The 16,596-nt window shown below is 39.9% G+C and overlaps 1 protein-coding gene across 2 annotated transcripts in view; it reads right to left on the bottom strand.

Annotated features, from left to right (window-relative positions):
• Positions 1-2,675: 2,675 nt before the first annotated feature.
• LOC131435656 (tyrosine-protein kinase Drl) overlaps positions 2,676-16,596 on the bottom strand; it is a 186,542-nt gene continuing 172,621 nt past the window's right edge. For both annotated transcript variants that reach the window (XM_058603775.1, XM_058603776.1), the window contains exon 12: positions 2,676-3,501. In XM_058603775.1, coding sequence (XP_058459758.1) covers positions 3,390-3,501 — 112 coding nt within the window. In that variant the 3' untranslated portion in view covers positions 2,676-3,389. The remainder of the gene's footprint in view (positions 3,502-16,596) is intronic.

Below are 16,596 nucleotides of genomic sequence, written 5' to 3'. Positions count from 1 at the left end.
AAAGCGCACAAATCTAAGCAAACTGTTCTTGATTTGCAGTAAACTGAGGATATTTCCCTACGATTTGCAAACAACAAATCCTAATAGTTCTTTAGAAAACTTTAAGAGCCATTAGAACGGCTGATATTGTGCAATGCTCTCCACCGTTGTTTGTTTCCCAATGCTAATGACTGGCAGCTGTGACGTAATCGCTCTTGTCGAAAGCGAAACTAGCTGTGCAGACGACACAAAACACATCTGCTCGCAGTGGCGATAGAATCCAAACTGATTGAATTTTTGTTAAGAGATTTCCTTTTATGTGATTTCGTTTGTAGCTTTTTCACTAATGGGCGGTCATAACGGCTATAAAAATAGCCGCATTTAGAATTTTAATGTTGATTATTTCATTTCAGATTTGCATAATTTATTGAAACAAACTATCAATATGCTGAAGGGACTTGTTTCTAGCATTCAGAAAGGTCAAATTGCGTAATTCTCTACGACATTAAACTCTGGAACATTTTTCGCAAAAAAAGGCTTCACTTGATCTCGATTACTGTGAATTTCACACAGCGTAAAGTGTACAAATCTAACCAAATTGTTCTTGATTTGCACTAAACTGAGGATAATTACCTGCGATTTGCGAACAACAAATCCTAATAGTTCTTTAGAAAACTTTAAGAGCCATTAGAACGGCTGATATTGTGCAATGCTCTCCACCGTTGTTTGTTTCCCAATGCTAATGACTGGCAGCTGTGACGTAATCGCTCTTGTCGAAAGCGAAACTAGCTGTGCAGACGACACAAAACACATCTGCTCGCAGTGGCGATAGAATCCAAACTGATTGAATTTTTGTTAAGAGATTTCCTTTTATGTGATTTCGTTTGTAGCTTTTTCACTAATGGGCGGTCCTAACGGCTATAAAAATAGCCGCATACAGAATTTGAATGTTGATTATTTCATTTCAGATTTGCATAATTTATTGAAACAAACTATCAATATGCTGAAGGGACTCGTTTCTAGCATTCAGAAAGGTCAAATTGCGTAATTCTCTACGACATTAAACTCTGGAACATTTTTCGCAAAAACAAAGAAGGCTTCACTTGATCTCGTTTACTGTGAGTTTCACACAGCGAAAAGTGCACAAATCTAAGCAAACTGTTCTTGATTTGCAGTAAACTGAGGATATTTCCCTACGATTTGCAAACAACAAATCCTAATAGTTCTTTAGAAAACTTTTAGAGCCATTAGAACGGCTGATCTTGTGCAATGCTCTCCACCGTTGTTTTTTTTCCCAATGCTAATGACTGGCAGCTGTGACGTAATCGCTCTTGTCGAAAGCGAAACTAGTTGTGTAGACGACACAAAACACATCTGCTCGCAGTGGCGATACAATCCAAACTGATTCAAGTTTTGTTGAGAGGCTTGTTTCTACCTGATTTCGTTTGTAGCTTTTTCACTAATGGGCGGTCCTAACGGCTATAAAAATAGCCGCATATAGAATTTTAATGTCGATTATTTCATTTCGGATTTGCATAATTTATTGAAAGAAACTATCAATATGCTGTAGGGATTCGTTTCTAGCATTCAGAAGGACCAAATTGAGGAACTCACTGCGATATTCAGCACTTTTCGGAACATTTTTCTCGGACGATTTGTTGTACAGCAGCAGCTATTTTGTTCTCTTCCTCAGAACGCGTTCTGATTGGCTGGTGTTGACATGGGTCAAATGAGATAGGTTTTTCAATAGTGTACTATTGAAATACTTCAATGCTTTTGCTATACACGTTTAAGTTGAAAAATTTCGATTCTATTGGTAGTTAGATTATATAAATCCTTCCACAGATCACTGAGCTATGAGCTTTCAAAATACGAGAAAGGCAAACGCGCCATATAAATTATCCTCTTTGATACTCGTTTATACCAAACATTTCAGAAAAGTTGAATTTTGAACTATTTGAGATTATGCCACACAACTGAAAATTTTATCATAAAATTGTGATCATATTTCCGATGGCATGTAGCAAAAATTATGTTGATTCGTTAGATACAACAAGAGATATTCACGATCAAAAACTTATCACTCTCTCAGAGGGTAAATTTTGAAAAGGCACCCCATAGTAAAGTAAGTCGTATTCACGACAAAACTTACTTCGATATCTTGGCTACAGTTTAACCGATTTTTGCAGACAAATTAAGATTTAGATTAAAATTTTAATAGTCTCAAATAAACCCAAATAATACCGTCGTTTAGAAAGGGTTATGCAAAAACCGTAAAAAAATCTAAATTTGGCTCAAAACTAATCCCATTTGTAGGTCATGTTTGTTTACGAACCGACTTCAGTTACATCGGTTCTCGAATTCGGGTACTTGAAATAGTGGAACTTACTTCGTTTTCTCAAGGACCGACCTGAGAGCTGTTTCAATTTGTAGATGATGCTTGTCCCGGGTTGGCGGTTCAATGCATAGGACGCTGGTCTTACAAGCCAGTTGTCGTATGTTTCGAGCCCCGACCTGAATGGATTCTTCTTAGTACTAGCCAGGCGCGTAGCCAGAGAAAATTTTCGGGGGGGGTTTTAGAACATGGTGATAAATCAACACATGTACAATTTATATCACAATGTTTCCCATGGGTTATAATTTTTTGTTTCGGGGGGGGGGGGGGGGGGTTTGAACCCCTAAAACCCCCCCCCCTGTATACGCGCCTGGTACTAGCCATGCAATGATTCTGTACACTAAAAATCGGCTGCGAAGTTTGTTGAAACGGAAAGGCCAAATTCCACAAAAGGGGAATGTAATGCCAAGACTTTGCTTGACTAGATGATGCTTTAAAAATTTTGTTTGTTCTCTTCCAAAAATCAAAGAAAAGTATTACATGGAATTTGAGAGAGAGAGAGAGAGAGAGAGAGAGAGAAAGAGAGAGAGGTACCATTAGGTGTGTTAACGGACCAGTCCTAGGTTCACAACACCATTCGTTCGAATGCACCTCACGGTGCTTCGACTTCATCCCAGCATAACCCAGAATTCAATACTACAGAGTACAAAACAAGTTGGATGCCGTGCAAAAGCCCATCCCTTTTCATCGAATCTGTGCTCCTCGTACGTTTCTATTGCACCTGCGGAATCAATTATCACTTTTTTTCTTCTTCTTAAAAGCTACCGTCCAAGTTGAAACTATGCACTCCAATGCTTCGTGAGTCGCATTCATGTTTTTTTCCCGTATCTCTAAAACGCTCCGGATCCATCATAACAGTCCACATGGTAGCGCCTTGCTCGGTGACGCAGTTGGTTGAAAGCACCTTTTCTTTCCGTTTTTCTTATCGACTAACCTACTCCACTCCAGGGAAAACTCCGAGGACACCTGGCCGTGGTGGGGCGGCACCAGAAATCACCACTTGACACGCAGCACGCTAAACGTACTTGCCCAAATCCTCGTGGAAATCGTGCAGGTAGGCAATTAGCTGCGGAAACGACGGACGCTGCTTGTAGTCCGCCAGCCAGCAGCAGGACATTACCGTGTAGCTGTGAGCGGAAGAAAAAAAAAGTGAAACAATAGCGTGAGTGAAATTGGGAAAAGTGAATTAACTTGGTGTATGATTTTTTTTATCATACGGCATTTGCTATTTATTTAGGGATTGAGCGGAAGCGTGTGAAGTACACTATTTTCTAGGTTTACTACAACGACCGGTGAGCTTACTTAACATACCTCCCGAGAGCATTAGTGGGGCTGAGAGGATTGGCCCCGGAATGAATTTATTGTGATCAGTGAATTGTGAATTTTGTGTGCCCTAAGGTATTAGAAGCATACCATTAGCAGAAGGCCAAAAAGATAAGTTTATATAAAAGATAGACCGCTTAAAAGATTTACTCGCTGGCGTCCTATTTATTAGATTATCTTATAGAACTTTAATGAAAGCACAAGGAATTCGCAACTTTTTCGGCGTACAACCCATTCGTTCTAAAATTTAGTCTCATTTTTCCCCAGAAATTAGCCATAAACCCGATGTCGTCGCCTGCCGTCGTCTGTAGAACATAAACCGAGCGTAAGATGAAAGGAAAGGAACACAAAAAATGACTGTTTATTCATTCATGGCATCAGCCACCAGTGACCCAACCAGAACACCCGCGGACCGTGGCACTCCTTAAACCGTCGCCGGCGAAAGAATTATTTTCCATCACTGCACTGCGCTGCGATAGGAACTCGCTAAGGCACAGTAAGTTAACGAGTAAAGTGGCTCGCTTTTGCATAAAACCCCATAAACAAACTGGCGAACGGGAGAGAATTCTAATGGTCGGAAAGTCATCCTACGTGGCACTGGTTGACTGACTGCTGGGGACTAGGAGGAATGGGGGAACGATGAAGCGATGTTCGCCAGAACAGGACCTGCTGAAGCGGATCGAAATGGCGAGAAGTTTCACCGGTTGTTCTGCTAGGCGGCAGCAGCAGCAGCAGTCTAATAGCAGGCGGTGGTAGTTCGTTAAAGACTTGCAAAGAGTTCTGCAATATTAACGCTTGGCAAATAGTAGTTTTCAGGACTTTGATACATGTTTTATGAAATTCATTCGCTACTTTACACACGATAAAAGGCTGTCCATTGTTTCTGTACTTTTTCTCTAAAGTCGTTCTTATTCTTGGTTTATGAGGTTTTTATGTTGAGTTTACTGTTCACTAACATTTGAATATCCTTCCTGGTTCTTTGCTTTTATTCACTTAAGTTCATAAGTATACAGATTTTGGGTGCCTGAATTCCTCTGCATTGTTCGAGAACTTGATTCTTTTATCTGTGTTTTCAATACTTTGTCATATTATTGACGTATGGTAAGGTGGGGCCTAACTGCCAAAGAGGCGAGTTATTTATTTAGTCGTAAAATTCAAACCAACCAGGTCACCTCATAACCACACAGATAATATGAGAATGGGATCATTCGAAATAAGAGATTTTCAATTATTCTCGATTTGTTATGGTTTCATTTTTACGCCGGATCATTGGAATACTTTCTCGTTGAATATTTGCTCAAAATTGAATAACAATAATTGATTTATTAGCATTATGTTGCTAATAAATCAATCCCGTCATAACACCAAAATTTCCAATTGTGTTATGATGGGATACATTTTTTTTAAATTTATTTTATTGTCAGGTTTTAAATTGAGTTATTATAATATTTACCGAAGTGTTCGCTCACCAGTGCACACGTCAGTGCACACATGGGTGTATTTAGGCAAGAGCACGTGAGAACGATTCATGCGAGGATAATGTGGTTCACTCGCACCAGCTTCTTTGAACACAAGCGCACACGCACAGTCTGTCTATGAGAAGTGCGCTTTCCTTTTTGTGCGGTGTTCCCGAATCGATTCCTCCAGATAGTTGGAGCTGAGTAAACTTTCATATTTTTGCTCACTAAATCAACGATGGGGAGGGCTAATCAAGTTTTACCCCGGGCGCAAATTTTCCTAGGAACACCTCAGTGTAGGCATGAAACTTACAAGTTGGTGTATCACTACAGTCCGGTCCCAAGCAACCAGAAGCTCCACAATTACTTCAAAAATCCACTTTCTTGCTGCTTAAGAAAACACGTGGCAGTTTTTGACATTTCGAAGTACAGAACAAGTTCCGTATGAACTTGCTCGCTGCTTAAGAGTACGCGTGGTACTTTTGGCAACTTTGGTACAGAACAAGTTCCACGTGAAGTTTTTCGCTGCCTAGAAACTTAACAATGTATTCTAGAATCAGCTTAGAAGTTCGTTCGGTTGCCTCGCGTGAACTTTCAAGTGTGGATAATTACTTAAAAAATGGGCTGCTTAGAATGCTAATGAACTTTGTGAGCTGCTTAAGCCAAATCAGTCCCTTTTATCCGAACTTTTGGTTAGTTGGGGTGGCATACCATCACTGCTTGTGGTTCATGTTGCAACATATGATCGATCGAAAACTACGTCTCAAAAAAAATAAACAACATTGATTTTTATCTATATTTTTCACAAAGATTTCACGATTTGCATTAATAAGGCGGTCCAAATCAATATTAATCCAAATCGCCTCAGTTTTCAAAGTGATTCGAAGATTTTTACAATTTTTAAAAATGCCAGAATTCTACATTTTCTCTTAACCTCTAAAATATATTCACATTTCTTAATGTTGCAACTTCTTAAACGTTACATTTTACTTCTAGTTAAGAAAAATTTCTATTTTCGTGTGCGCTATCTGTCAGAAATAAAGTGTGGTTTTTTCCATTTTCTTCTTTTATGTGGAACACAAAAAACTGCTGCCTGAATATTAAAAACAAAAATTTTCAGTGATTTTGAGAATTGTTGTGTAGTCCTACGTCAACAATTCGAACATTCTTATACACGCAGAGAAATGGTGTTTGTTTAAAATAACAAATCGGTTAGTAGCTTTTTAAATCTGATTCATGTTAATTTCAAGTTAGAATATGATTGTTTTCAACCATTTTCTCCCTTCAACACCAACAAAGATCTCTGTTCAATGTGAATAAATATTTTGGTCTTGCCAAACGAAAAAAAAATATTGTTTCAGCTGATTTTATTGTTGAAATAATTCATCAATATATTGCATATCAACAAAAGTAGAGTTGATTTTATTGGCAATATCGATGTTGATTCAATTCCTATTTGTGTAATGATACAACAAAGTATATTGTTCAAAAGAACCGTATCAGTCCTATTTCTTATAAACCAGAGCTGTTTTTTCAATCGTGAATGAACAGAAAAGTTTTTTACGCGTTTCAAATATGAAATTTTATCTGCTTGTATAGTTTTCATCGGGCTTTTCATCAATCCAAGCGTAAGTATTGATAGTTAATAATATTAGAAACTGCAATAACACGTTTTCTTAACAACATATATTTGATACAGGTTATCTCTGTCTTCACCGGAAGGGCACCGAGAAAGAGTACTGAATCATTGAATACTATAAAAAGTTATATTAGATTGATTGTGGTATGCAGATAAATATTATAAATGTATGGAATATAAATGTAATTGAATTTCCTTACAAATATATAAATTGATGAAAAATGTACCAAAAACAAGCCTTCATACTATTTCGAAAGAAATCATTTTACTCGTAAAAACAAAGCAAAATGAATAATTTTTATGAACAAAAGCGTAAGTTGAAATACTAATCATTTCAAATCGATATCTTTTCATTTATTTCAACTGCCAAGTTTATAAATTCAAAACACTATAAATATTACCTTTATCCAAAATTAGTTCATTTTAAACTGATTTTGCAAGTTGAATTAACTATGAAATAGTTTGTCAAGAAATTGGCAGGAACGCACATTTATTGATATTATCAAAATATTTATAGAAACAAACTAATCTACTGAGCAAAATCAAATAACTAGTTTTGTTGTTTCAAGCAACAATATTTGGGGAGCGGGTCATATCGTCGAAAGCCATTTCGCCGAAAGTCGTTTCACCGAATGCCATTTCGCCGAAAGTCGTTTCGCCGAATAGGTCATTTTGCCGAAAGTCGTTTCGCCGAAAGGATCATATCTCCTGCATGTTATGTCTCCTGTATAACTGATGTGGCGCAGCCACATAACCGAAGCCAGCTGAGTCGGCCACCGACCCGCCGTCGGAAGCGGCGGCCTCTTGCATACAAACCTGTAACCGCCTCATTTGCCCGGTCTACTCAAAGCTAGGTTTCTTTGCTTTAGTTAGGTCCGAACGAGCGATAGCGAGGTCGGACAGCACATGAACCAAATAGATGTGGCGTTGCAGCATTAGATATTTTTTCATTTTCACTTAATAAACGGAAAATACCACCTACATTTGCCTGGTAGATAGACCTATGCAATTGCTTTGATGCTTACTAGCTAATAGTCAACAAGTTTTCTTGGGAACTACTTTCTGAGGTTCATGAATCAATCTTTATTCAAGAGTACAATAATCAATCATTATTCAAGAAGTACAGTGGTAGGTTAACAAAACGGGCGTTAATGCTATCATCTTTCATTTGTCTTTAATTTAAATCAATTCTATTTACGATTTCAAGACGATTTCAGGATTTGGCGAAATGACCCTTTCGGCGAAATGGCTTTCGGCGAAATGGCTTTCGGCGAAATGGCATTCGGCGAAATGGCATACGGTGAAGTGACCCATTAGGCGAAATGTCATTCGGCGAAATAATCCTTTCGGCGAAATGGCTTTCGGCAAAATGGCTTTCGGCGAAATGACCCTGATCCCAATATTTGCTATATTAAACCATTTTTTCTTTTGTCACTATTTCAACAAAATAAATCGTTACGTGAAACCCAGATTTAGTTACATTTACAATATTTTTCTCTGCGTGTAGAGCTGTCCTTTGTAAAATTTATATTTGTTTCACCGATCTCACAAGGCTAATGCAGATGATCAAATCATGTCAACATAGCGTATATAATGATTATTGAACCCTTTTGCGATTCTTGCGTAACTAAAAACCAAACATTTCGTTAACAAGAAAATAATAGCAAAACTCTAGCGATCACTACGGGTTTATTTGTTTTGTTATCCGAGTGTTGCCTAATGCATATTTTCGTTTACCCTGAAGTCTTTTATGTGTTATTTTCAGGCGACTTTTTATGCGAAGTTAAGCGTCATTCACAAATTACGTAACGCTTCTAGATGGAGAAGGAATTTCTAATATTATGACACATTGCGACAAGAGGGAAGGGGGAGCTTTGCAAAACGTTATGGTACTTACGGGCGAAAATAAATTTTTGAGAACAACTTTAAATTAAGGGAACGCTTGCGCTTTGTCTTACGAAGGGAAGTGACAAATATTCCGATGACTACAATTATTCAATAAAATCTCTCAGAATACGTCTATTATTGTCATAGTTAAATTAATTCAGAACTTTGAGTTCAATGTGATGTCTTTATTCACTATAGATTGAATTGAATGCAAGTTGCAACTTTTGGAAGATAGTGATTTTTTTTTAATTCTACAATTTCAGAAATATGCGCAATGCGCAACTAGTTCTGATACGACTAAGTCCAAACTATGTTGCAACAAGAGCACGAATATGTTTTTTAAAAGTTATATTGGTTAAAACAAGGTGACAACCATGTTTCTTCATAAAATAGCTAGTTACGAAATGGTTATTTAGGTTTCAAATCACCACATATTTTTGTCATATTGAATTAATTACAATTTTTAAGCTATCGTTATTTAATCCAAACATATCTTTAATAACAACTATGCTTCTAGCTACTAGTTGAAAATAAGTTTATTTGACTCAAATAGTAGCAACCCGTAACTAATTCTGATACTACTTAGCCCAACTATGTTGCAATAAGAGCACGAACATGTGTTTTATGTTATACTGGTTTAAACAAGGTGTCGGTAGTATTTCTTTATAACATAAACATTGAACTAACTATCATTTATAAGTTATCGTTACTTGATTCTAACATATTTTCTATCACAGCTATGGTTTTAGCTACTAGTTGAAAAAAGGTTGCGAAACCATTATAAATACATAAGATTCAGATAGTTATCGATAGGTTTTTGCCAACGTAATGATAACGGAAATACAACCGAAAAAACTTTTGTTGGCTTGAACATGGCGATCACACTATGGAGTCGCAGGAAGTGTATAAAACATAAATAAAACCAGGATATTACTTTTTTCAATACTACTTTTTGGGGAAAATAATGAAAGGCAGAATAGTCATTTTTATTCTATGCACTATCACAAACTCGAAGAAAACAATATATGGATTAAACAACGATTGTTATATTACAATATATGAATTTAAAATAATGAGAAATCACTCTACTAGGATTAATTTTGAGCAATCTGAACAAAGATTTCTTTCGTTGTTTATTGCTCATACCTTCATAAACAAATTTAGATTGAAGGCGCATAAAAAAAAACAGTTAATTGAAATTGAATTCCGCTCGACAGTTTTAAAATCGTTGTGAAATTTTTACCTTGTATCAAGTTTGTGATTTCAAGTACTTAACTAACTTTTTTATTTTAAATTAAGTTTACGTTTCGTCTTCGACTCATCAGTGCGTCAGCAGATTATGCTAACGCAAACCCCCGGATCAACATAATCCGCTGAGCAGACGTAAAGTTAATGCTACTTGCAAGACACTTTTTTGTACACAAGAAGTGTAACGTCTCATTCGTGCCGTGACTATCGGATCGATCGGACGTAAATTCTGCTTTCTCCAATCGCGTGGTGAATTGTTTTATTCCGTTATCAAGGTCATTCCGTATTCTATTGTGTGCATCAGTGCGGTCGAGTGATAGTTCTAATTAATCCGTTCTCAAGGCCGAGACTGTGAGCTTGTGTAAAGCAGCACTGCGTGTGGTACCGTTAGCCAGCGCCAGCGCTGGGCGCTGCGTATATATCGTTGTACATTAGAAACAGTGATAAATATATATAGTGATAAAAAGATTGGTTTCATTGGACAGTGTAGTGAGAGACTAAAAACAAAGTGCTTTTTCCTCAAAGAGGTTTTTTGCACTTTATTGAACTGGAATATTCACCGGCTGCCTAGGACCGGGCCTTGTCGGCCGATCACCCTTCGAGAGCTAAAGCTAAGTATTTTTTTTCTTTTTCCCTGTTGTTCAGTACCATTAGATTTTTATTGCCCCCTAATATTTACCCGCACGGACACATTTCCGTGCCATGACAAAAGGCACAGAATTGCCTGACCTTCCCCTAGATGATCAAATGGATGCTTCTGATGGCAATAAATCTCGCATTAGAAGCTATCCCGATGGGCTTGCACTCCCGGCCGGACCGTATGCGGTTTACATCCGGACCAAAGCCAACGGTAAAAAATTGAACCTTCTAAGACTTTCTAATGACCTGTCCTCGCGATACAATACTGTACAAAAAATTGAGAAAGTACGCCCGGACAAGCTTAGGGTCTTGTTAGCCAGTGCAAAACAGGCTAATGAGATCGTTCGAAGTGAGCATTTCACGCGGGAGTATCGCGTATACGTACCAGCTCGCGAAGTCGAGATAGACGGCGTGATCACCGATCCGAGTCTGACTTGCGAGGACGTTCTTAAGCATGGGGCAGGCGGTTTTAAAAACCCCCTACTCAAGAACGTTAAGATACTGGACTGCAAGCAATTGCGTTCAGTATCGACCGCTGAGGATGGGACTAAGTCCTATATCCCATCAGACTCGTATCGGGTGACTTTCGCTGGCTCGGCTTTGCCTAATTACGTCCTTCTGGACCGAGTCCGTTTACCTGTTCGTCTTTTTGTGCCGCGGGTCATGAACTGCACCAATTGCAAACAATTGGGACATACAGCATCCCATTGTTGCAATAAATCCCGGTGTATAAAGTGTGGAGGGAGTCATGCGGATAACTCCTGCAGTGGAGACAATGAAAAGTGTCTCTACTGTAAGGAGGGGCCGCATGACCTCTCTGATTGTCCCGTGTACAAATTGCGTAAGGATAAAATGAAGCGTTCACTCAAGCAACATTCCAAACGCTCTTTTGCAGAAATGTTGAAATGTGCTACGCCACCTACCGAAAATCCTTACGCTTACTTGTCAACTGACGAGAGCGAATATGATGACCCCCTCGAAGGTACATCTTCGGCTGTCCCTCATAGCTCATCAATTAGAAAGAGAAGAAATAAATCTTCTCAAAAGCTCCCTAGTAAGGGTTCGAAGATGTCCTCTGATGGGTTCCGAAAAATTACAACAACTGGTAGTGAAGGCAAAAAACCAGAGAAAAAAGCTCCAGGCCTTGGAAAATTAAATTCCGAGCAAGAATTTCCATCACTTCCTGGGACTTCAAAACCCCCGAAAGTCCCTAAAGATCAGTCAGAAAATTTACCAAATACTGGGTTTGTTAAATTCTCTGATATTGTGGACTGGATCATGTCTACTTTCAATATTTCTGAACCTCTTAAAAGCCTGATAATGGCTTTTATTCCTAGAGTTAAAACATTCTTGAAGCAGTTGACTGCAAAATGGCCCCTTCTTTCAGCGATCGTATCCTTCGATGGCTAAGACACCCACCGAGGTCACGGATACAATCACTGTTATACAGTGGAATTGTAGAAGTATCATCCCAAAATAGATCCTTTCAAATTTCTAGTAAATAATCTGAAATGTGACGCATTTGCATTGTGCGAAACTTGGCTAACTTCTGAAATACCCTTAAACTTCCACGATTTTAACATTATTCGTCTGGATCGAGATGATTCCTATGGAGGAGTACTTTTGGGGATCAAAAAGTGCTATTCTTTCTATCGCATTAACCTCCCCTCGATACCAGGTATTGAAGTTGTCGCATGTCATGTTACAATCAAAGGCAAGGACCTTTGCATTGCTTCCATCTACATTCCTCCAAGAGCCTCGGTTGGGCATCGGCGGCTCAATGATATCATAGAGCTTCTTCCCGCACCGACGTTGGTTTTAGGAGACTTTAACTCACACGGTACGGGATGGGGCTGTTTTCACGACGATAACAGATCAACTATGATCCATGATATCTGCGACAACTTCAATATGACAATCTTGAATACGGGAGAAATGACACGAATTCCTGCACCACCAGCAAGACCAAGTGCGCTAGACTTATCCCTTTGCTCGACATCGCTACGGTTGGGTTGCACGTGGAAGGTAATCCCTGATCCCCACGGTAGCGATCATCTGCCTATCGTAATTTCAGTCGCCACCGGATTAAGACCATCGGAAACAATCAATGTTTCGTATGACCTCACACGAAACATTGATTGGAAATGCTACGCAAATTTGATATCTGAGAATCTAAAAACAACACAAGAACTTCCTCCGGAGGAAGAGTACACGTTTTTGGCTGGCTTGATTCTCGACACCGCGACTCAAGCTCAGACGAAACGTGTACCCGGCGCGAAAACTAACATCCGTCCCCCCAACCCGTGGTGGGACAAAGAGTGCTCAGAATTAAACGCGGAGAGAACTTCATCATTTGTCGAGTTTAGGAAAAACGGAACACCTGATAATTTCAGAAACTACGCGGCATTAGACGCTAAAATGAAAAGCTTGATTAAAGCGAAGAAAAGCGGTTATTGGCGTCGATTCGTAGACGGATTATCGAGAGAAACATCAATGAGCACTCTTTGGAACACAGCCCGACGAATGCGCAACAAAAACACCTCAAACGAAAGCGAGGAATATTCTAACCGCTGGATATTCGATGTCCTGACTCTGTTCCGGAACAGACAATCATGCGCGTCGCTTCATCAAACAGAAACGAAACACCCTTTTCGATGGTCGAGTTCTCACTTGCGCTTTTATCGTGTAACAATAAATCTCCGGGGTTAGACAAAATCAAATTCAACTTGTTGAAAAATTTGCCTGACTCTGCCAAAAGGCGCTTATTGAATTTATTCAATAGGCTTCTTGAGGATAATATTGTCCCACATGACTGGAGACAAGTAAGAGTTATCGCCATTCAAAAACCAGGGAAACCAGCCTCCGATCACAATTCGTATCGGCCGATTGCTATGCTTTCCTGTATCCGGAAATTGTTCGAAAAAATGATTCTGTTTCGTCTAGACAATTGGGTCGAGACTAATGGCTTACTTTCAGATACACAATTCGGCTTCCGCAGGGGCAAAGGAACGAACGATTGTCTTGCGTTGCTCTCAACCGAAATTCAAATGGCATTTGCTCGTAAAGAACAAATGGCGTCAGTTTTCCTAGACATCAAGGGGGCTTTTGATTCAGTTTCCATAAACATCCTATCTGAGAAGTTGCATCAGCATGGTCTTTCAACAATTTTGAATAACTTTTTGTATAATCTGTTGTCCGAGAAATACATGTATTTCGCGCATGGTGATTTGTCGACAATACGATTCAGTTACATGGGTCTTCCTCAGGGCTCATGCTTAAGCCCCCTTTTATACAACTTTTACGTGAACAACATTGATGAATGTATCAACACATCTTGCACGCTAAGACAACTTGCCGACGACAGCGTTGTGTCTATTATAGGACCCAAAGCTGCCGATCTCCAAGGACCATTGCAAGATACCCTCGACAACTTGTCGACATGGGCTCTTCAAATGGGTATCGAGTTCTCTACGGAGAAAACTGAGCTGGTTGTATTTTCAAGGAAGCGAGAACCAGCACAATTACAGCTTCAACTAGGGGGTGAAACCATAGCTCAGGTCTTCACATTTAAATATCTCGGGGTCTGGTTCGACTCCAAAGGCACCTGAAGGCATTAGGTACCTGAAACAAAAATGCCAACAGAGAATCAATTTTCTTCGTACAATAACCGGATCATGGTGGGGTGCCCACCCAGGAGACCTGATCGGTTATACCAAACAACGATATTGTCCGTAATGGAATATGGATGCTTTTGCTTCCGATCCGCGGCGAACACTCATTTCATCAAGCTGGAAAGAATTCAGTATCGTTGTTTGCGTATTGCCTTAGGTTGCATGCAGTCGACTCATACGATGAGTCTCGAAGTGCTCGCGGGCGTCTTACCGTTGAAAAACCGATTCTGGGATCTCTCATATCGATTGCTAATCCGATGCGACATCTTGAATCCGATGGTGATTGAAAACTTCGAAAGGCTTGTCGAGCTCAATTCTCAGACCCGTTTTATGTCCTTGTATTTTGATTACATGGCTCAGAATATTAATCCTTCTTCGTTTGTTTCCAATCGTGCTCATTTCTTGGATACTTCTGATTCTACTGTGTTTTTCGACACATCCATGAGAGAAGAAATTCGTGGAATCCCGGATCACGTGCGCCCTCAAGTGGCCCCAAATATTTTTTATAATAAATTTAGAACAGTCAACTGTGAAAAGGTGTTTTACACTGACGGTTCAAACATCAACAGGTCCACAGGCTTCGGCATCTTCAATCAAAACATCACCGCTTCTCACAAACTCAATGATCCGGCTTCAGTTTACGTCGCAGAATTAGCTGCTATTCAGTACACCCTTGAGATCATTGAAACCTTGCCCAAAGACCATTATTTCATTGTCACGGACAGTCTAAGCTCAATAGAAGCTCTCCGGGCAATGAAGCCAGGAAAGTATCCCCCATATTTCCTGGGGAAAATACGGGAACACTTGCGAACTTTATCTGAACGGTCTTATTTAATATCGTTAGTCTGGGTCCCTTCGCATTGTTCCATTCCAGGCAATGAAAAGGCAGACTCATTGGCTAAGGTGGGCGCATTAGAAGGTGATATTTATGAAAGACCAATCTGCTTCAATGAATTTTTCAGTATCTCTCGTCAGAAAACTCTCGAAAGTTGGCAAACTTCATGGAGCAATGGCGAACTGGGACGATGGCTACATTCTATTATCCCTAGGGTATCGACGAAACCTTGGTTCAGGGGGATGAACGTGAGTCGCGATTTCATTCGTGTTATGTCGCGGCTCATGTCAAATCACTACACCTTCAACGCACATCTCCGGCGTGTTGGGCTTGCGGAGAGCGGTCTCTGCACCTGTGGCGACGGTTATCAGGACATCGAGCATGTCGTGTGGTCGTGCGTAGAGTATCGTGACGCCAGGTCGAAGCTACTGGAATCCCTTAGGGCCCGAGGTAGACCGCCTGAAGTTCCGGTTCGGGATGTGTTGGCGAGTCGGGATAGTTTATATATGCTTCTCATATACCAGTACCTTAAACACATTGATATACAAGTGTAATGTGTTATCCCTCGCTCAGAAAGTATAAACTCCACCTACAGGTTCGACACTAACATCCGCCCGATTCTCTCGATCCCCGTCCCTGTCCACCATCTTCATTGGAACTAACAAGATCTTTTTTTGTCACTAACTTTTTCGTTACCCCTTCCCTGTCTCTTCACCATCTTGATGGCAACTAATTAGATCTTTATCGTTTTCAAACATTTTGTTCCCACATCCCCTTTTTACCCCGTTTCCACAATATTTACTTTTTTTTTTCATTCTCTTCCGTAACATCACCATCATCGTCCACGGAAGGCCGCCCCAGTCGAAAACCAGCATGCGGGCCACCCGCCGGGCCTTCGTAGCCTGGGGGTGTTTCCCGCGGACCCACACGGACCGAAGGATGCGGCCAACATGGATCTTCGCCAACGGCATATGGAAGACCCTCATGCGATATTCAATTCACCGGCCACTACCGATAGCTTCTCGAGAATCCGCTACCGCTACATTACATAATGATACTTTTCTAGTTTTAAGTTAGTCGTAATTAAGATTAGTAAATACCCTTGGCATCTTAGAGCTTAAGCAGTGTGCCTTAAAATTGTACTATAATATTGAATAAAAAGTGTAACGTCTAAACTGACGTCTCGAACGAAACAAGTTTCGGCTTACTGGCCGTACAGATTGTGATAATTTGAAGGGGAAAAAGCTTGCTTTTACCCCCAAATTTATGCTAGGTGCACATAACCATTTTAAATGCTCAGCGGATTATGTTGATCCGGGGGTTTGCGTTAGCATAATCTGCTGACGCACTGATGAGTCGAAGACGAAACGTAAACTTAATTTAAAATGGTTATGTGCACCTAGCATAAATTTGGGGGTAAAAGCAAGCTTTTTCCCCTTCAAATTATCACAATCTGTACGGCCAGTAAGCCGAAACTTGTTTCGTTCGAGACGTCAGTTTAGACGTTACACTTCTTGTGTACA

This window comes from Malaya genurostris, chromosome 3, assembly GCF_030247185.1.
Source record: "Malaya genurostris strain Urasoe2022 chromosome 3, Malgen_1.1, whole genome shotgun sequence".
NCBI classification, from domain to species: Eukaryota; Metazoa; Arthropoda; class Insecta; order Diptera; family Culicidae; genus Malaya; species Malaya genurostris.
Note: the sequence above shows the minus strand (reverse complement) of the source record. Positions and strands in the feature narration are given on the sequence as shown.